The 20348-nt window shown below is 50.7% G+C and overlaps 4 protein-coding genes across 4 annotated transcripts; 2 read left to right on the top strand and 2 right to left on the bottom strand.

Annotated features, from left to right (window-relative positions):
* Positions 1-1810: 1810 nt before the first annotated feature.
* CDV56_106970 (phosphatidylserine decarboxylase family protein) lies at positions 1811-3196 on the top strand (the record flags this gene model as incomplete). Its single annotated transcript, XM_026760589.1, has 2 exons — positions 1811-1860; positions 1912-3196. The coding sequence occupies 2 exons, from the start codon at positions 1811-1813 to the stop codon at positions 3194-3196; spliced, it is 1335 nt and encodes a 444-aa protein (XP_026613978.1).
* A 5056-nt stretch (positions 3197-8252) lies between these two features.
* On the bottom strand, positions 8253-9496 carry CDV56_106622 (hydroxymethylglutaryl-CoA lyase; the record flags this gene model as incomplete). The annotated part of the gene is made up of 2 exons (XM_026760241.1): positions 8253-9009; positions 9063-9496. 2 exons carry the CDS (start codon positions 9494-9496, stop codon positions 8253-8255), a joined length of 1191 nt encoding a protein of 396 aa, XP_026613977.1.
* Positions 9497-13778: 4282 nt separating this feature from the next.
* On the top strand, positions 13779-15995 carry CDV56_106211 (putative cholinesterase; the record flags this gene model as incomplete). Its single annotated transcript, XM_026759830.1, has 1 exon — positions 13779-15995. The coding sequence occupies one exon, from the start codon at positions 13779-13781 to the stop codon at positions 15993-15995; it is 2217 nt and encodes a 738-aa protein (XP_026613976.1).
* A 461-nt stretch (positions 15996-16456) lies between these two features.
* Positions 16457-18112, bottom strand: CDV56_106076 (uncharacterized protein; the record flags this gene model as incomplete). The annotated part of the gene is made up of 1 exon (XM_026759695.1): positions 16457-18112. The coding sequence occupies one exon, from the start codon at positions 18110-18112 to the stop codon at positions 16457-16459; it is 1656 nt and encodes a 551-aa protein (XP_026613975.1).
* Between the last annotated feature and the right edge of the window lie 2236 nt (positions 18113-20348).

The raw sequence follows: 20348 nt of genomic DNA, 5'->3' as shown, positions 1-20348 counted from the left end.
CTTTCAACCAAGCGTATGACGGGAATGTAGCTTGTGTGTCCTTTTAGTGGTCATAAATTGATCAAGCACTGGATAATTGATCCGGCGTTGGTAATTCATGTAATCCACTTATCATAGCAAACAAACAGCGAGAGCAAAGGGATGGGGAAAAGTGGAAAGCGCAAGAGATTCTGTCGAAAGGAGAATACTCGCGAGGTCATGTGGTCATCCCAGAACAGATGACTTGACATTTTCACTCCAGCTAAAGGCAAGAATTTCCCTCCCCATCCAACAGTATTACAGGTCTTCCATCAGCCTCTCCTATAGACATACATGACCTCACAAATGAATGTCCAACTTGAGCTCGTCTCTTCTTCCAAACCCGCCGACATCGCATCCCAATCACCACAATTTCGCGGAAGGAGTCTACACCAACTGTTAGCGAACAGAACAGCAAATTACAACAGGGGCTCTAGAAAGTACAGCAGCAGGAGTAGCCAACGACATGGAGACTGTCAGAGGCGTAGGCGACGCCAATCCTCTCCGAACGAACCGAGCAGGATGACTTGGTACATGGACGGAGATTGAGGAGGAGGGTCCCGCCAGAAGCGCGCTGGGAGATGTCGAGGCCGAAGCCGTAGGGGTGAATTGCGAAGAAACCATGGTCAGGAGGGTGAAAGTAGTTGTGATGAGACTTGTGAAGTGCATGGTGATGTGTACTGTCTATAAGAGAGGAGGATATTGAAGTTGAGATCTTGACTGGTGGCGGAGGATTGGAGGGAGGGGATTGCAGGCCCATTTATACATGCTCAATCGATGGTAAGTACAGGCAATATTTTGTTGTTGATCATGATGTGGATGTCTAGCTGTATGAGACAGTGTTGTACTTGTCTTCAAGTTATTCGGACCAGGTGTGAATTATAATCAATGATCTATGTCTTGAGGATATGTCGATCAATACCGCGTTTCCTGTTCTGCATTGGAACCAGGTTTTCTGTCCGTAGATTAACTAAACATACTTCAGATATAGCACGAGAGAAATAACCATGATCAACATTAGCTGCATACAACTGCATATGCTTTGAGCAAGGGTTATGACCGCCCTTGCATTGTGTGAGACCAACAACAGGTTCTGACTGAAGAAGATAGATCTGACCGTAGATCGTGGCAAAGATAAAGTCACGGAAATTCAGTAGGTTCAGATACGGACAATATATGCCTTGCCATTTAGACAAATCGTCCACGAACAGACGTTGATATCTTTTCTTCAGCTTGCTGTCTTTGGCCAAGCGGTAGAATCTCAGTATGCCTTGCGTCTGGCGTGTTCATCTATACACCGTTCCAAAGAAGATCGAACCTAATACTGGAAACATCAACAGACCCTTGGGTTTAAAGATCGAGAGATCGTCAAGGACGAATCCTTCAATTTTGAGTCATTCAAATCATTCAAGACCGCGGTGAATGATAGCAAGTAAACATTGCACCTATGATGCAAAGACAAAGGTACGGACATATGGGTCTTCCCCAGACTTTATTTAACCATTGACATCATCATGCTCAGGCTCTAATCCTGGAATGATATCAAATAGACTCCACTATCTATCTAAATACTAGGACGAAATCATAACTAGGCTGGAGCTTGGCCATGCTTGTTTCTCTCCACATTTGACTCTATCAGTATGACATCACCCTTCTCTCACCATATAAACCCGCCCTCGTCCAAGACACTTTTTTCCGATTTCAGCACATTCTCATCCACTCATCGAGTCCTCCAAGAGACCGTATTTCCGATTGTCTACTGCACAACTGATACTACTAGATTAGTGAAACCATGAGTAACAGTCAAGATCACCAGGATGACCAGACTCCAAAGCTGCATCGGTAAGGCAATTCGCATCCTCCACTGGGAGCAGCTCTAAACTAACGAAACAGCATCGGAAAATGGATGCCCTCCAGCCACGCCGCCCACCAGGAATGGCTCGGCGGCGTCATCACACACGTCGACAAGAACAAGTCCGATAAATGTCACCCCGTTCTGCAAGAATTCAAAGAACTGATTGAATCCAACACCCGCGTCTACTTGCTCATCTCCGCCATGTTTGCCGAAATCCCGCGCAAACGACCATACAGTACCGACCCGACCGGCTGCGCTCAGATCCGCGACTATCACCACCTCCTGCATGTCTTGAACTATCTTCTGACCACTGCCCCTAGCTGGAACGATTTTTCTCACCGCGTTGGTCTCGTTGGTCTTCCGATCAATGCGGTGTTGGACTGGAGCATGGGTACGCCTAGCGGCTACGCCGCGTATCTGGACCCGGAAATCAACAGGATGATCAAGAAGATTCTCAATGCCTGGGGAGACTACCTCAAGTCTCCAGAGTCTGCGTCAGTCCTCAACGACACTTCCAGCGGCTGGTTCGGCTCCACGGCCAGGTCGGATCTGGTGGAAGTCGCTAACGTTGGCGAGACCAACCATTCCTTCGAGGATCTGTACGTTTGCGACCCGTCGGCAAAACACCACGGCTTCAAATCGTGGGACGACTTCTTCACTCGTGTTTTCCGCGAGGGCGTAAGACCCGTCGCGTCACCCGACGACAACACCGTCATCGCAAATGCCTGCGAGTCGCAGCCCTACAAGGTCGCTCACAATGTCAAAGAGCGAGACATGTTCTGGATCAAAGAGCAACCGTACTCAGTCCGCGATATGCTCAACCACGACGAGCTCACGCCGCAGTTTGTCGGCGGAACTGTCTACCAAGCGTTCTTGAGCGCGCTCAGCTACCACCGCTGGCATTCGCCTGTCAGCGGAAAGGTGGTGAAAGCATATGTCGTTGACGGGACATACTACTCCGAGCCGCTGTTTGAGGGGCTCGGGGATCCGTCGTCCCGTCAGATCGACCTGGCAGGCCAGGTCACCGCCCAGGAGTATAACAGCGCCACGGCGACGAGAGCACTGATCTTCATAGAGGCAGATCACCCGGCCATCGGCCTTATGTGCTTCATGGGTATCGGTATGTGCGAGGTCTCAACATGCGAGATCACAGTCAAGGAGGGTCAGCATCTGAACAAGGGCGACCAGCTCGGTATGTTCCACTTTGGAGGGTCGACGCATTGCTTGCTCTTCCGTAAGGGTGTCAAGGTGGAGGGATTTCCGGATCCTTCAAGAGGTCGGAACATGCCTGTCCGCAGTCACCTGGCAAAGGTCCAGCCTTAGCTGCTTAGTTGGTGTATATAGCATGTTTGAGTACATATTGCAGGCGTCCATGTACAGACGTTCATGCAGGAAGCAAAATACAAAGAGCCATTCCTTGTTGATGCATCAAAATGGTGTCTCTTGTGTAATAGTTCATCTGAATCTGCGAATAGGCTTGGTTGTGAACATGTAGGAAGTAGACATTAATTAACGATTGGGTGACAGGAACAGTGGGAGGTTATTGTAGGTACTGCTCATCCATCAGCTTCGGTTAAAAGAAATAGAAGAGGGCGCTCCGTGTGGTTGGTCACTACACATTACTGTTGATAGGCGACGAAGAGTGGTCGAGAGGTCTGCATCTCGCGCTTCTGGACGATGTACTGAGAGTCTAGTAGGAGATCAGCCAGGGAAACGAAAGAGAGCCACATCGTATGCATACGGTTGCCGAAACCCCGACCATTCAGCTCTGCCAGCTGGGATTCGATAGTGCTACTTCGTAGCAGGAGTTCGGCATGATTGCTGGTGAGCAGGACCTCTGGTAGCAACCTATTTGAAATCATGAACGAAGGTTATCTGTGACCGCTCCCAAACTCATTGATGGCTGATCTGTAACTGTGGCCGAGTAAGGTTCGTATACGCAGGTGCGTTTTGTCGACGGCAATGAAAGCATATAGGGTGTTCTCTGGAGCATTTGATCTTCTTCCGTCTAACAGCTCGAATTTGACTTGTCAGTTATCATATTACTCTTCATAAATTGTGACTTGGTCAATGCACGACTCACCTGCAGCTAGTGCAAGCCTGCTGAATTCGCTTGATGTTGGTACCGTGCAAGGAATCCACTTGAAGTCCATTCTTAGACCTCTACAACACCGCATATCGGTTGATCGGTCCGTATATTGATCAAAGATCCTCTACGTGACGACCCCTGAGGTGTGTGAGGTAACCATCATCGTATGGCGTAATGGATTGTTATTGAAATATAATACCACTGGGCCAAAAAGGCGTCCGGACGATGTACTCGTCAGTCTAGGGTTTCATATCCATAACGGGTATAATATTTTAACAATTGTTGAGGGGCTCGAGGCGGGAAAGCGGATGCGGGGGTAGCAGCAACGCTACGGAGTGCCTCAGTTGATACTCTGAATGCTGAAAGGCTCGGTGCCGTATCCGCTGGAAACTCAATCGTATGGGGCTATGTTTTTAGGAATAAACTAGTCGTTATGGGCCTATGGGGTGCATCAGTAGTTGTCCAAAAGGGTTCATGGCACAAGCTCTCAACTCGCCGTGTGAGGCTGCAGGCAATTCACAAATTTTTCAATATGCTCGAAATATCAGTGATGGGTAGCCTCTTTTACTGAAAAGCTGGAATATGGACACATATACTGATTATTGTGCGCAACTTTCAAGCGAGAGATGAATCGAAGGCGGCAACTCATGGCAAAAGTCAAATGACGCCGAATGGCCATACAAGGGAAGATTCCAACAACACTTCGCTAACTCTCCTTGACACCAAACACGCAATTCTTGATCTCAGGCTTAGTCGGCCTTGTTGCTACAAACGTTGGATGCTTTGGCACAGACTGGTGATTATGGAAGTAAGAAAATTCTTTCTCAGTTGGATGTTCCCTTCCTGGCGTCCCAAGCCCACAGATGTCGGTACGTCGAGCCCAAAGATCTCCGACTTGGAAAAGCTACCAGTGGAACTTTTGTACGAGATAGCAGACTTCCTTGCTGCTCCAGATTGGTGTTGCTTGTCGCTTTGTAGCCATAGACTATTCAACATCCTTGGACACAATAGTCGGCTTAAACCAAAGATAGAGCATTGGCAAATATTTCTGCAGCGACTTTCCCGAGATCTCCCTCGTCATATTTACTGCCACGAGTGCTCTGTCATTCATCAATGCGAGCGTATCAAGCCACCTAGTCCAATATGGTATTAGCATTTACACTTACCGAAGCACGACGAGCTCGACAAATCGCCCTAGCTCTTCTAGTCAATAAACGTGCACCCGATCGAGGTATGCCTTCTTCCAGATACATGTACAACTTGCCATGAAAAGGCATTATTGCGGCCCGACGCATGGAATACCGACCGAATCATTGGCATACGTCGAGATCCAGATCTCCGCTTCTCCATCACTCACATCATTGTTGTCAGTGGACGCACAGATATGCCATGGGCCGCGTTTGTGTCTTCGCATTCAGAACTGGATTTTGTTAAAGGATCTCAAGCCGAGTTCACTTTACAGAATCGATATATGTGTTCATCTCAACACTCAGGATGCGCCAATACCGGAATTGATAGAGTCGGAGTCGCACACTTGCAAGGGTTCGAGTCGAAGGTCGTCAAATCCGAATATCTACCAGTGTCATGCTTGCGGTATCGACTATCAAATGGAAGTTATTGACTGCGATAGAGAAGGGACTGCCTTGGTTATTACTAAATGGCTCGACTTAGGATCAGGCCTCGACCCGAATGATTCCAGGTGGACCAGACATTTGTATCCCTTAGGGATGAGGTCACTTGGAAAGATTGAGGCAATCCAGTCAGATGGAACACTCCGCTCTCACTTCGAGCAGGAGAGTGCGGTCTCGCTCGATGCTCTTACCCACAGGAATGCATCTTTGCTGAAGAGGAATGCGTTCCTGAGAAAGACGCATCAAATAAAATACACTTGGCTATTGCAGGGGGACGAAGCAATAGCCGAGTATAGGCGCTGATGGAAAGTCGCAAATCTTATGCACTTCCTGGGCTCAAATGCGTTAGAAGTGCCGCTCCGAGCCAATCTGGTCGGGGAGGTCTCAATCAACCTATATTTTCTGTGACTACTTGCCTGTATTGATATAATTTCATAGTCCTGGAAGACATAGAACTTGACCGACGTTCTCCATACTGAAGAGATGTAAACATAGGAGGATACTTTGAATCAATTTTCTGTAATTCAGCCTCTGGCACCGAATGGACTCAGGCACATGCCCACTTTCGCTTGGGGAAACTGCTCAGCACCTTCCTTCTGTTTTAGAAGCAATGCCTTGCCTGAGGCCTCTCTGTTGCCGTCTGCTACTTAACCTGTCTTTCCGAACACTTCTTCCCCCTCTTCTTCTTCTTCCTCTCAACTTCGGCTATACTTGTCTTTTTTACTTCGTACTAAGGACGCAATAATGACCGGAGCGGATATCAACTCTACCACTACGCAGTGCTGGTGACTAGTAGCCCTCTGGGCGAAGCTAAGACGAGCTCTCTTTGTAGTCCGTTTCTTCTTTTTTTTGCGTCGATTGTCTCTCAAGTGCACATAGCTTCTTAATGTTTAGATATAGAAAGTAGCATTCATTCAGGCTAGAGCTTTTCCTTCGAATATCATACCAAGTCGTCGAGGTCTAATAATAATCTTGGATTGAACTTAGTGAACACCTTTTCAGCGGTCTAAATATCCAATTAATTTGACTCTCCATTCAAGAAGCCAAAGATTTTCGTGCTTTCTGTGACCTTTGCCTTTGAGGCATCTTCTCGTCTACGCCGTTTCCAAATTATCATTTCTCCCCTAGCCCACATTCAATACACAGGCGAAGAGCAACAGAATTTCAGTTGACAACGCTGTCTGCGACACATGGTCCAAGACGCTTCAGCCTTTCTCATGAAACTGAATTCCTGTTGTCTGCAGAGATTGAGATTCAGATCGGAGCTTTATAGCCCGTCTCTGTGATAACCAATCGCTGGGAAAAGCGCTGTCTTTTAGAAAGTGTTTGTCGAGTCTGTTCTCCATGTGCAGAACACATTTGTTGATCATCAAATCACTAACCTTTTCTAACCTCTTATAGTCATTGCAGATGTCCCTCACAGCCAGTCTCGCCCGACTCCGCGATATCCTCTTGCTGAACTTAGCATTGTGAACGAATCGAGGGTCATCAACATGAGGATAGGCCGAAATAGCAGGTAGAAAACTCACATGAATACTGAAACTCTGGAAAATTTCTCCTCAGGCGGAGGATCATTGGTAAGCAGAACATGGAGGCCCATGTACAATGCGGATACCAACTATGAGATGCCAGCTGTCGATTTGAGCTTTGAGCGTCCAATCTGCGAGGCATTCGCTTAGACGAGCCCACTTGTGAGATGGGAGTTGAAGCCATCACATTCAATGGAGGTTCAGATTTGCGATAGAGCAGGAGAATATGCATCCTGGTTAGTGTTTTTTGATCTGGCGGCCATGAAGGAATGATTCGGGTGCTATCCTACCATCTCGATGGATATTCTTACAGGTATTTTCCGTCGGATTGACCATGTCAGGATTTATATGAGTTCGTCTGTTCTACGTCTGTGTTTGGAAGCCAAGCACGGCCAGTTGCCTCCTGTAAGACTGTATGATTGTGGCATTGGTGAGGTTTGTCGTGACGTGTGAATAGAGAATACAATTCTCTGAGCCTTGAGAGTTGTAATATATAACATATAGAAGGTTTACCAGAATGTGGGAATTTCTTGCCTTGAAACCTACAATTTATTATGCTCTGTCTAGGTTATCTGTGCTAGTAATTAAGGCGTGTTCTCCCTGGCAACATCACGGCTTCATCCCCAGCCGTTGTTGGGCGTACGGATCCCAGTCCATTTTTTCTCCCAGCTGGAACGTCTTGACCCATGAGCACCTTCAGCATCCTGCCTCATCATCTCATCAAACACTTCTTTAACCAAAACTCTTTCCATCCGAATCAACTCCTTGGACATCTCGACCCTCCTGGCGACCAAACCGTCAACAGACTCAACACATTATCCAACCGCTCCTGAAACTCCTTTCAACTGTCTACAACCTCCGAGATAATCCTCAACTCATTCAACTCGACCGCCTTCACTGGACGAGCCGAAAGCATCGCCTGCCATAGTCGCAGTGGAGATGCCGAGTTTCACCTCGCTCAGGGTCATATTTGCAACTTTGACCGGATATCGGAGGCAAACGCGAGATCTACACCCCCGCCACACGCGAGCCGTCGATGCAAGCGATCGTTACCTTTGGTGACAGATGGATCGCCTCGAATAAGTGTGTGAGACGGGTAAATTTAGCGTCAATGGTGTTTCCGCATTGTACTACAGGTGTAGAGCCCTTGCTGAAATCCAGGCCTGTGCAGAAGAACCGTCCTCTCCCCGTGATGATGAGTCGGGAGACAGAGGGGTTGTCTGTGGTGTCTTCGATGAGCCGGGTGAGGAGGTACGTGCGTTGCCCTTTTTTGGTCGGTTGAGGATGGGCTTGAGGTTCACGCCGGAGCTGTAGGCTAACAAGCCAGTTGTGTCTTTGATCGTAGTCCAGGATATCGGTTTCTTGGTGGCTGTTCGGGACGACCGTTTGGAGGGAATAAGGCCTTGCTTTATAGCCAGCGCGGTCCCAGCACGGCTGGCGTTGGTCTTGGACAAACGTCGAGATATCCACACTCCCGTCTCAACGAGCTTCATCAAATCAACACCCGTGTCAATGCCTGCCGATTGGAACATGTACAACAGATCCTCCGTCGCGACGTTCCCTTTGGCCCCTGGCGCATAGGGACATCCGCCGAGACCACCCACGCTGCTGTCGAACACGCGCACGCCGCAGTTGTACGCTTCCCATACATTGGCAACGGCCTGGCCGTAGGTATCGTGGAAGTGGCCAGCCATTTTGTCTAGTGGGATGTCGTGGTCGACTAGGTAGTGGAGCAGACTGCGGACTTTGTCGGGGCTCCCGACCCCGAGTGTGTCGCCTAGGCTGACTTCATAGCAGCCCATGTTTAACAGTTTTTGAACGCAGTGCAGCACGGCCGACGGCTCAGTAGGCCCATCGAACGGGTCCGCAAAAATACAGGAAACATACCTGTCGAGATCAGCAATTGTGTCTTGGGAACAGGTGAAGAAACCTAAACCTACCCTCGTACGGCAATCCCCGACTCAACCGCTTTCTCAGCTACAGCCTTTGCTCTCTCTATTCCTTGCTGTACTGTGCAGTTGATATTGGCTTTACTGAAACCCTCCGTCGCGCTGATGAACACCGCAACCTCCTTGACTCCATGCTCGATCGCAATATCCAGTCCTTTGATATTGGGCACGAGGACCGGCAGCCGAAGGCCCGGTTGACCTTGCAGTCGTCTGATAGACTCGTTCCCCAGTACATCGCGACAGTCCGCTAATTGTGGGATTGCTTTTGGTGAGACCACGGATGTCAACTCGATAGTCCGCAGTCCCGTCCCCCGCAGTCGCTGGATTAACTCGAGCTTCACGGACGTGGGAACAGGCTCTTTGATATTCTGCAAGCCATCACGGGGCCCGACCTCGACGATCCGAACTGCTTTACTTATTGTCATTGCGTCAAGATACTCGTGGTGGGCTGAGAAGATAGGTATTCAAAATGCAGCATGAAGAGCCATCATGCCATGTTTACTAAAAGATATGCTTCTGGGATTATTTGTGAAGATCACTCGGGTTGGGTCTGATTATTTCTATCCCAGATCGCATCATCTAGTATTTCTACAGGGCGTGGTCATCGTCAGAATCGGGCGTCCGGACCGAGGGAAGTCCGCAAATGGAAATAGGTGCTGCGATGACGTTAATCATTACATTCAACTATTCACACCAAGGAAAAGACTGGCTTTCCGCTCGGTTACGGTCCGGACCCGCCCGGAGCCTTAAGTGAGTGATGATTATGATTACAAGAGTCCAGAATATGCATGCCATGGAACATTTTCATGGAGTGCTCCATATCTATCTATGGGGTGCAGACTGCAGAGGTGCAGTTCAAATGCCGAGGAACGAGGCTCGAGAACATTCCAGCAATGCGCACAGGATGACAATCTGAGTCAGATGGCAACTCAGCCATCAAGAAGTTTCTAAATAAACATTCAACCATCACAAATACTACAATTTGGCTTTCTTCTGCCTAGCAGTAATTAAATTGTTGCCCCATCGCCCTCAGAACAATGCGTCTGGTGCTTTCTTCCGGTTTTGGAGACCCATCCCCGATTGCGGCGTCTCCATCCAGAAGTATGCTGTGGCGCTTTATGCCACCCCAGTGTTTGAGACACCCAGATTTGTATCTCGTCGTCTGAAAACCTGGCAGAAATATCTGCTTAGTCTTCATGAAACAAGCAACGCCCTCTCTATACCTCTCATCATGCAGTCCCAGAACACTGACTTCGCTGATGGCCGCGTGCGCCATAAGTCGCTCTTCGATCTCAGCAGGCCAGATGTTTTCTCCTCCTGCCATCATAATCAGTACAATCTCCTAAAATAGAAGAAGGAATATCCCCGTAGTATGCCCATACCCATCCTCATCAATGCACGCCTCATTCCTGGCATGCATCCATCTCACCCCTCCTCATCAACCCTCATCACCTCATCCGTCTTCTCCTGAGGAGCCGGAGCCGAGACCGGTGCCAAGGGTGGTTAGTTTCTTGTGTGTCTTGGAGAGAACTTTGAGCGCCGCGATGAACATTGTTGGGGACGTCGAGGAGGACGGTGGCGGGATCGGACTCGGATAGGAGGGAGTGGACGGTGCGTCTGGCGTCGAAGTAATCTGCTGGGAAGATGATTGCGCTGCCGTGGCAGGGCGAGGCGAGGAAGCCCATTACCAGACCGAAGCAGTGGAATAGGTTGTTCGATTGAGGTTGAGGGCTGCGCTGACGAAGCGGAGGTTGTTGCGGGTTAGCATCGCTGCTTTGGGGAGGCCGGTGGTTCCTTTGCTTGTTAGCGTGGGTGAACTGGAGATGAGGGTGTGATGTACCTGAGCTGAATTGCAGGTTGAGCATGGAGTCAAGACAAACCAGATCTTTCTGCAACACTGTGTAAGGAGTCCCTCGTTTCGCAACCCAGAATATACAACTTCTTTCAAGCGACTCAATACAAAAGCTGACGTTGCCATTCCTCCGAGCGCGTCCTGGCGCCAGCGAGCCATCTTAGCCAAACACAACGCCATTATTGTCACTTCCCGGCCGTTGGCACCAGCACTGAGTTTGAGCGATCGAGTTTGTTGTCATATTGTGGAGCGTCCGAATGGAAGCGAAACAAAGCCCTGGAGTACAGAGAAGTGTACTGGCACCGATGCCGTGTAAGGTTCTGCCGGTGTTGAAAAAGAACGGTGATGATGTCCAGTCTAGGGAGAGTATCATAATTGTTGAGAGTATGAATATGGTTATGGAGGTTAGTATCACGGCGTCTGCAGATGGGAAGTATGAGACGAACTGGAAGAAGGGAGATGCGATTGACGAAGGCGTGGTATTGTTCAGTGGTGTAGGTAAGAGCTTTACACTATCATCTTCAAAGTTGAATAGTCTATTGAATATGAATTTCCCCTCTATACAGTAGAATGGGACATGAGTATCTAGAATATTGGAAAGAGAATGATGAAAGTGGGCGAGGGAGACAAGGTGAGTGGGAGGAGGTGATCTAACCACTGTCCAGCAGATGTATCTTACGAAAACTAAACAACTAAATGCTTCAAAATGCATCTACAGCCACTCCAGCAAAAAAGACAAGAGGAGAGGATATTCAAACAGCAAAACGGAATGGGTAAGGCCCCCCTCTGGATACCTCTGTAGGGTACCACGCGAGGGCCTTTCCATTCCGCCCCGGTCTGGTACCTGCATAGGAGGAAATGTTCTATGCAGGCACCACCCGTATTCGAACCAGCGCAGTCTGGTGGTTGCAGGAGTCCCACAAGAGTCGAGTACTGAGACTGACTGGTTCGCAAGTGTTGACCCCTGCACCACCGGCGCCGGTTCCGTGCTAGAGAGCAAGTGACGGGGGGGCATATGTTGTCTAGTGCTTTGCCTAATCGGGAGTGAATAGCTGGATGCCTGGCATCCCAGGCAAGAAAGAACAGCCTGAGGCGTCGGTTCGAATCGCTTCTTGCTAATATGCTCGCTCGCTTGCTACAGCTTGCTCTGCTGTCTCGGCCTTCTCATCGCCTTGATCTCCTGATTCACAGCCAGCTCGAACAGAATCTCTTCGCTTCCACCTCCTACACCCATCACATGTATATTGCGGTTGATCTGTTCAATCGAGCTCCCATTTATCCTTGGAGTACCTCAATCCCCCCATGACCTGCTGTGCTTCTCGGTTGACCAGTTCCAGGATGCGTTCGGCGAGACCTTTAGACTAGCTGTCTCGGCCATGTATACCAGCTGTTTCATCCAGGAATATATTGAGTCCAGATTACGTGCCTTGGCACTGAACTTGACACGGGTGACTTGGTTTTTCGATTAGCTTCTTGCCAAACGTCTCCCGGGTGATGGCGTATTTGTGCGCGTCTTCAGTGCATACTCGTGCCATCTGAAGACTCGTACAAGCTAGCCGTAACCATTCATCGTTTAAAGTCTGATCTGGGTGGCAAGGGATATCGGATTACTGGGTGGCACAGCTGCCGTGAGTACCTACTGTTCATGATAATCCCAATCCCATTATTCTCTAAACCTAGCAGATTGCCACGGGAACTTGACCTCGTCGACCTCGATATCTTGGACCCTATTGTCTATTAGACACCGTCATGTCACAACATCTCAGTACTGACCACTTGCACGAACACAGAATTCTCAATCTTCCTGTGTCTGTTAACGGTCCCTACAGCACTCTTGTTGGGACTCTGCAGAATTCGCGATATAAACGATTAACATTGAAGAATTTAACATACTCAGGTTCTAGATACTCTATATGGGTCAGCTGCTGATTCTTCTGGTCCTTGGATGAAAAGGATATATACATGGCTCAGCTGGGTGACTGGGTCTAGGAGAATGTACACTGCGTCAGCTGGAGTAAGCAGCCACACATGTCAACAATATGTGTGTTTATCTCGTGCAATCATGCCCTTCATCTAACTACTGATACTACTACTCACCCTCAAATCTCTGATTTTCTTCCTAACTGATTAGAATCGTTCAATGTCCATTCATTCTCAGGAGTCAGGACTTTCACTTAGGGCTGGCCTCGAGTGAGCTAACCCGAAGCGGAAAACCTTGAGAGATGCCTTGGTGCCTGACAGATTCGCTTGTTTTGATCTTCGAAAACTTCCAAGTCAACAGCAACAACTCCCTCAACTTCGTCCATAATTCATCACCATCGCTTAGAGAATGCATCTGTTTGATCCACCAATCTCGCTTATTGGTCGATGGCAAGTGACTTCGGAGATTACCTATTGTCTAAACCGTTTGCTAACCCTTGCCATCAGCTACCGTATGCCGACATGGCCATTCACAAGTCATCCTGTCCGCCTCGGCTACTGTCTCCTCTCCTCCAGGGTCCAAACCAGCCAAGCCTAGCAAATTACGGAGTAGTTAATATATCGAAGACCAAGGGCATTAGCGAACTCCGCATTTTGTCGGATTTCCCCACCTTTTTCAGCATCCATCGTTCCCCAGTTTCTCCTGTTGGCGAATAACATCTTACTCCATTTGGACGAATTCCCTCTCCTTGGCCCTGCACCTTTCCTTTCCGGTGTATCCGAATGACGCCTCTCTGCATGGCCACGCACACTTAATGTTGTTGTTCCTTGATTAGCAACTTGTCCGAGGCTGCAAAACACCGCTATAAAAGAGGTCAGCTGCCTGGCTCCCCCCTGTCGTCTTCCAGGGTACGAGACCTTGACCACAAACCAAGATGCAGCTGAAATCTTTGGCGGTCCGACTGCTCTTTTGCTCGCTGGCATCTGCGGCACCTTCGCATCCCAATAATGGGTGCAAAGCTCCAGGAGGTCCCCCTCAGATCAATTCTCTAAGTACTTTGCAAGCGTTGAAGTACAATAACCTGGGCTCGGAAAACAACGGCACGGCTGCGGTTCTGATTTATGATCGAGTGGACTACGGTCAGGCGCAGGTGCAATGTGCTGCCATCGGGGAGAGCCTTTACTCACTGCATGATGCGACCGAAACAACCCGCACCGAACTTCAATATCAGTTCAATTATCTCATTCATAATGGCGATCTCCAGAAGAACGACCAGGTATGGGTTGCAAAAACCTCCTCAAAGGACTGCTCCGCCTATTTTCTCAGCCGCAAGGAGACCGTGACCATACCCTGCCATATGCAGCTGCCCGCGCTTTGTACGTCCAAGGTTCCTCCCACCACAGACACGAACAAGGCTGTTGTCGAGTCATCCAAGATCTCGGTAATGCACGAAGGTTACACTTTCACTGGATATCGCGACGCACGCTCATTCCGGTTCCTGGGTGTTCCTTTTGCCAACCCCCCTGTCAAAGACTTGAGATTCGCACCGCCTCAACCGTACAGTGGTCCCAAAAAGCTCGATGCTACCAAATTCTCCGACTCTTGCATCCAGTCAGTCTCGAGTTTTGGTACCCTGGGCAACGGCGGCATCTCCGAGGACTGTTTGTATCTCAACATCTACACCCCTGTGCTTCCTGCGCATGGTGCCCACAACTCTGTGCGCAAGCCAGTGGCCGTCTACTTCTACGGAGGCGCGTTTACCAAGGGCAGTGCATCCATGATCGACTACGACGGGGGCAACTTTGCAAGCCGCAACGATGTTGTTGTGGTGACAGTCAACTACCGCGTTGGCGCACTGGGCTGGCTGGCAACTGGCAATCTCACGACGGGAAGCTATGGCATCCGTGACCAAATCCTCGCCCTCGAATGGATCAACGAGTACATTGAAGCGTTCGGTGGGGACAAGTCACGGATTACGATCTTCGGCCAGTCAGCAGGCGGCCAGAGTGTGACAGCCTTGCTATCATCCAGCGCGGCCAAGGGTCTGTTCTCCGGTGCGATCGTTCAGTCGGCTCCCCTGGATCTGCCATGGTTTACCCGCGAGGTGTATGGAGAACTCGTCGCACCGGAGGTCGCCAAGGCTGTCGGCTGCGGACAGGGCAACCAAACCGTTTCCGAAGAGAAGCTGCTGTCGTGTCTGCGCTCGGTGCCCGCATCGTCCTTCCTCGACAACACGACCGAGTTCCAGTCCGCCATGGCGGCCGTGAACAAGAAGGTCGCCGACGGGTATCTCCACGCGTCCACAATGCTCGCCTCCATTGAGCCCCTGATGCCCATGGTCGATGACTCGGGAAGCGGCGTGATTGACGACCAGTTCTACACCCTGCTCGCCGACAACACCCTTCCCAACCGGGTCCCAATCATGTTCACCACGGTCACCGACGAAGCCGGCCTCTACGTGGGCAGATTCGTCCCACAGCTTAGCGCAACCACCACAAACCTCAACATCCTCTTCGGCATCGCCTACCCCACAGACCTAGCCAAGTCCCTCGCCGTCTCCAACGCCTTCCCGCTCAGCCCATCCGACCCAGACACGGTCCGCAACGTCGGCGCCCAAGCTCTGACCTACAGCGAATGGACCTGCCCCCAAGCCCACCTTCTGGCCAACGGCGGCGCGACCGCCTTCCCAGCCCTTTACGAGGTCGAAATCACCCACGGCCACATCCAAACCAACGTCGGCGTCCCCGCCATCTGCTCCCCAAACAGCGACTACAACGCCACCTGCCACTCCGCCGACGTCCTCCCCGTCTGGGGCACCCTCAACAGCAAGTCCCGCAACGTAGACCCTTACTACGACACCACGGACCTCCTCCACTCGCAGCTCCTCGACGACGTCTTCGGCGCCTTCTTCCGAACCCGCAACCCTAACCCGGACCCGGAGATGCTCCGCGTCCGTGGGCCGGCCTACGCCGCGACGTACGAGATCTTCGGAAAGAACGGGTACTATATGCCTGCGTACCAGCCGGAGCAGCGCAATGTCAGCCTGCTCGACATGCCGCCTACCTGGACGCAGAACCCACAGGGCACGGAGAAGTGTAAGGTATTTGAGGAGTATGGGTTTACCTTCCAGCGGGCGTCTTTTGCTGCTTGAGGTGGAGAAGCGTTGTACATAAGCTACAGTTGACCGATTCTGTAAATTAATTCACCGCGTGTGTATCGCAGCAGACCAGCCCAGTAGTACGAATATACCTACGCAAATAGGAATAGGCATAATCAACCGGAACAGTAAATTGATCAGCACCTCTAACCTTACCATAACCAGCCTAACCTCTAACCTCATAACGTCACACTTATATAATGTGTCCAATCCTCACCCGTCGACCCAATCACACCGGTAGTAATAGAAAGAGCCATGAGATTAATCAGATTCTGTCGATATGCGCATGCAATGCAAATGCAGAGAGAAAGGGAACAGCCAAAACCCAAACCAGACGCCCGTTCCCCGTCCCGATAGCAAATGGTGAATAATGAGATGAGACAAGAAGATAAAAAGAGAGACATGACGTCGTTATTCATTATGTCGTGGTTCCATGCCGTGGATACAGCAGGACACTACCGGTCGTACATGGTAGATCTCCGCCCCGACGGGGACGGGTATTCCACGTCTACCATGGGGACAGGCACGCATCGCTTGCTACCCTGCGGCGGACTAGCCCAGCCCGGGACCCGGGATGGGCGTCCAGCATAGGAGCGGGTGCGCTCGATCCCGGCGGCGTGGGCGCCTGACGAGGCGTTTGAGGTCGGGTCGCGGTAGCTGTGCCGGCGGCCGTCGTCCAGGACGTAGGAGTCCAGGGGGTGGCTGTGGTGCGGACGGGGGACGTAGTTCTCGCTGATCCCGGTCACGTAGCGGGGATGGACGTGGGTGTAGAGGGGGACTTCCGGTGAGGGCGTGACGGGGGGTTGCTCGTGGAAGATGTGTTCGCGGAAACGGACGCCCGCGGAGCGGCTGGGAAGGGGTTCCTCGTTGTATGCTCGCGACTGGCGGGGTCTCCGCGCGCCGTCGGAGTCGTACAGCCGTCCTGTGTGTGCGGGATGGACGTCGCGGTGGGTATATCTTCGTGGGGAGTCTGGGGATCCGTCTCGTGTGGGTCTGCGGGCGTATGCTTCGTGCGAGTGGCGTCGAGCGTGGGAGGAGCGGGGCGGTGATAGGTTCCGGGAATGGCTGTGTCGGCCTGATTTCGGCGGCTGCCCGTGCGTCGGGGATCCTGAGTCTTCGGACGAGGCGTCTGATGTTTCTTGGCCGTGGTGGGGTTCTGTGCTCGTTGGATAGACGAAGGACTGCGGTCGTTCGCGGCCTCTCGCTTTTGTGGATTGTCTCGGTCGGATGGGCGGGGATGGCGCTCGGGGAGACGTGAATTCGGGCTCCTCCTCTGCGCGGGGGAAATAGGTGGATTTGACTCTTCGAGTGGCGGACGTAGGGAGCTCGCCACTACGCTGTCTGTTATGGCGACTCCTCCGGGGCGGATCGTCTGGCTCCGCATGTCGCCGGGGCTGTGGTGTTGCGGGCCGGTGACTCGAAGTGTGGTCCTCTTTCTCAGGCGATGCATCCTTCTGGCTGAATTGCGAGTGATATGTGCGAAAATTGGGCGGAGAGGCTCGCAAGACATTCTTCTTCCAGTAGTCGAATTCAAAACGCCGGCTCACTCCCTCATGCCACTCCACCATCTCCGGATCTGGTTCCGACGGGAAAGCGTCTCGGGGAATGGTCTTTGGAAAAGTTCCTCCGCTGGGATTCTCAATGTCCCACAGCTGAACGGCATTCTGTAAATAGCGGGCATGTTCATCAGGATCGAGGAGGAGCTGGATTGTCTGCCATCTCACAAAGCCGTTGGGTTGCAATGCTGGAATGGACGGAGGTTTGAAGGGGTCGTTCGAGGGCTGAATACTGTGGAAACACCCGAGACGCTGATAAATGAATGACAGGGCTGAGGACTTTGTTTCAAGAAAGAGCACGTCGTAGTTGCCTCCAACTTTGCGATAAAAGGCGGCCATTCGATCGGGGGTGAGGTCGGTGGTAGCGTATTCGTCAAAGGTGACCTGGAAGACATTAGCGAGCTGCATGATATCAATGAGGCAGCAACACAGATTGACCATCAACTGTGCAATCCCCAGACATAGCTGTTCGAGTAACGGAGCAGGACTCTTATCGGGGTTGATCAACGCTCTCCAGAAATTGGCGCCCGAGTCTGCATCTTGGGCGGAGGACATGACCGGGCGGTGATGATGGCCACGACGAGATGGTGACGGGCATCTGAACGCAGCAACAGCTTTTGTTCATCAATGGCCCAGGTTCAGATGGAAGGGGTATATGAGATGGAGCAAAGCTCAAGTACAGGCAACGCAGTCAGTGCGCAGAGAGATAGATAGGCAACAGCAGCGGTCAGGCACACATCTGCTCAGCTCCACTGCGGGGGTGGCCCAAAGGGATTTCGTTTGCTGACAAGAAGCCAACTCAATCCGCCTCATCTGCAATTAGACGCGCAGAATCATCGATGATTGATCGATGGGGAAGGATAGAAGATGGAACGCTGCACGATGCTGTTTTGGTCTTTTTTCTTGCCTTGGGAAGTAGGATTGTGGCCTGAACGCCTGACAACCTGACAGCCCCGCATGTGACATGACAGCCACGACTGCAGGCAGTGGTCTGGTGGTGTCGCATTGCATGAACTATCACCAGAGCAGTTTCGATGTATTAATTCTATCCAGGTATTACTTCTCATTATTGACCACTGATGGATGGTGATAAGATTGAGTTGGTTCTCGCTGATGGACCCATGGTCTGGCCCTTCCGCTGAGTATATCCTTGCTCCACTGCGTCCATCAAGCGGCATCAACAGGGCTAATCAGTAATCAATCAACATCAGCAGGGCAGTGCTAAGGACGATCAGCAAATTAGGGCTGAGTGATAAAGCAGTTTTCCAACACTGCTTATTCTGCAGGTACTCGATACCGGATTCCGGATTCTTGGTGGTGTTCCGCACATCAGCAAGTACTTCCAGCTTCTGCAGTCTCATTCCAGATTGCCCTTTTTTCAAGGTCTAGAAGAGTCCTCGATAAGCGTGGCCTGGCTTTCTCAGAACTACTGGCCTTATCTGCCTATCCAAGTTCAGGATACAAGAGCGCGAACCACGAAGTCAAGGAAGCTGTGATCATAACCCCCATGCTGATTCCCATCCTGCTAAGGATTGAAGCCAATCAGCTAATAAGCACCCACGAATACGATAATCTGCACAGAGGACACTGGCATACATTATTTGTCATTCTATGATTTTTTTTCCCGTTAAGCAGTACTTGATTTGGCCATCTTCATAAATACTCACTCTTCTCCTCCAGGACAGGCAAGGGCCCAAGATTGCAGGCTCTCCGGCACTGAACTATGTGGCTTTGGTGAGGCGCATTTTGGACCAGGCCCGACAATCTGCGGCCTTTGTTCATATTTTATTCATAGATCATGAGCTGAGCTCTAGGCTTTCTAACAGAAGATGTCTTCAAAGCTTCTCTATTCTTCTTTCATATCCATTCACTGTACGACTCGATCCGAGGAAGGCTTTTACAGACACACCGAACAACCTTGTACGACACTACGAGAGTCAAAAACGTGTATGTAACAGAAAGACAAGCAAGGCAAGCTGCACATGGAACTGTGTGATAACTCGAAAATCCGTTAGACGCGCATGCGAGACTTACCTTCCACAATTCTTCCTGGAGCAAAGAAGGACACTTACTTAAAACGCAGAGAAGAAATTGTTATGATTGGTGGGGATCCATAGCGCTGCCGTAGGGTGATTTGTGATTGGTTGGATATTGAGTAGTCCCTTTCCTTATAATGCGGGCGAGACCATTCCGCAGCGCTCTTGTGCCATTCCAAGAAAGTCCACTGGAATGCCAAATCAGGCACCGTGAATGGATGCATACTTTGCAATGCCCGTTCAAACTGGGATGGCATATTTGGATTTTCATGTCCGGATTCCTTGCAACTGCCTTGTTTTGTGTTTTGATTTTCCTCTTATTGTCCCCATCCCGTCCTGTATCAACCCTTTGTTGTTCTCTTCGTCTGTCTGTTCTAGTGTCCTCACATCATCGTACGCTTCTTCAATATTTCATCTTGACCGCTGCGCTCGAATCTTTCGGTTCCAGCCGACGGGGTAACTGGTTTACCCTCACCCCGTCGCGTCTTGTCATAGCTTCGCCAGCCCGAAGCGTTGAGCCCGTACACAACGCTTGGCAAGGTAGTCGAATATCAATGTCCGACTCGCAATAGGCATCTCGAATAATGGCGCTTGTGAGGGATCCGCTGTTCTGGAAGCGCTTTTCACGCGCGGTTCACCTGGATGAGGAAGCAAAAGCTGCAGCTCAAAACAAGAGCCCGGTCTACTCGTATGTCCCTTTTGCATCATTGTCTGTTGGTTTGCGTTGAGTCGCACTGACGAACCAAAGGGACAAC

The sequence above is a fragment of the Aspergillus thermomutatus genome (assembly GCF_002237265.1).
Source record: "Aspergillus thermomutatus strain HMR AF 39 chromosome Unknown NODE_109, whole genome shotgun sequence".
In the NCBI taxonomy this organism is placed as follows: domain Eukaryota; kingdom Fungi; phylum Ascomycota; class Eurotiomycetes; order Eurotiales; family Aspergillaceae; genus Aspergillus; species Aspergillus thermomutatus.
The sequence above is the reverse complement of the archived record's forward strand: the minus strand, read 5'-3'. Positions and strand labels throughout refer to the sequence as shown.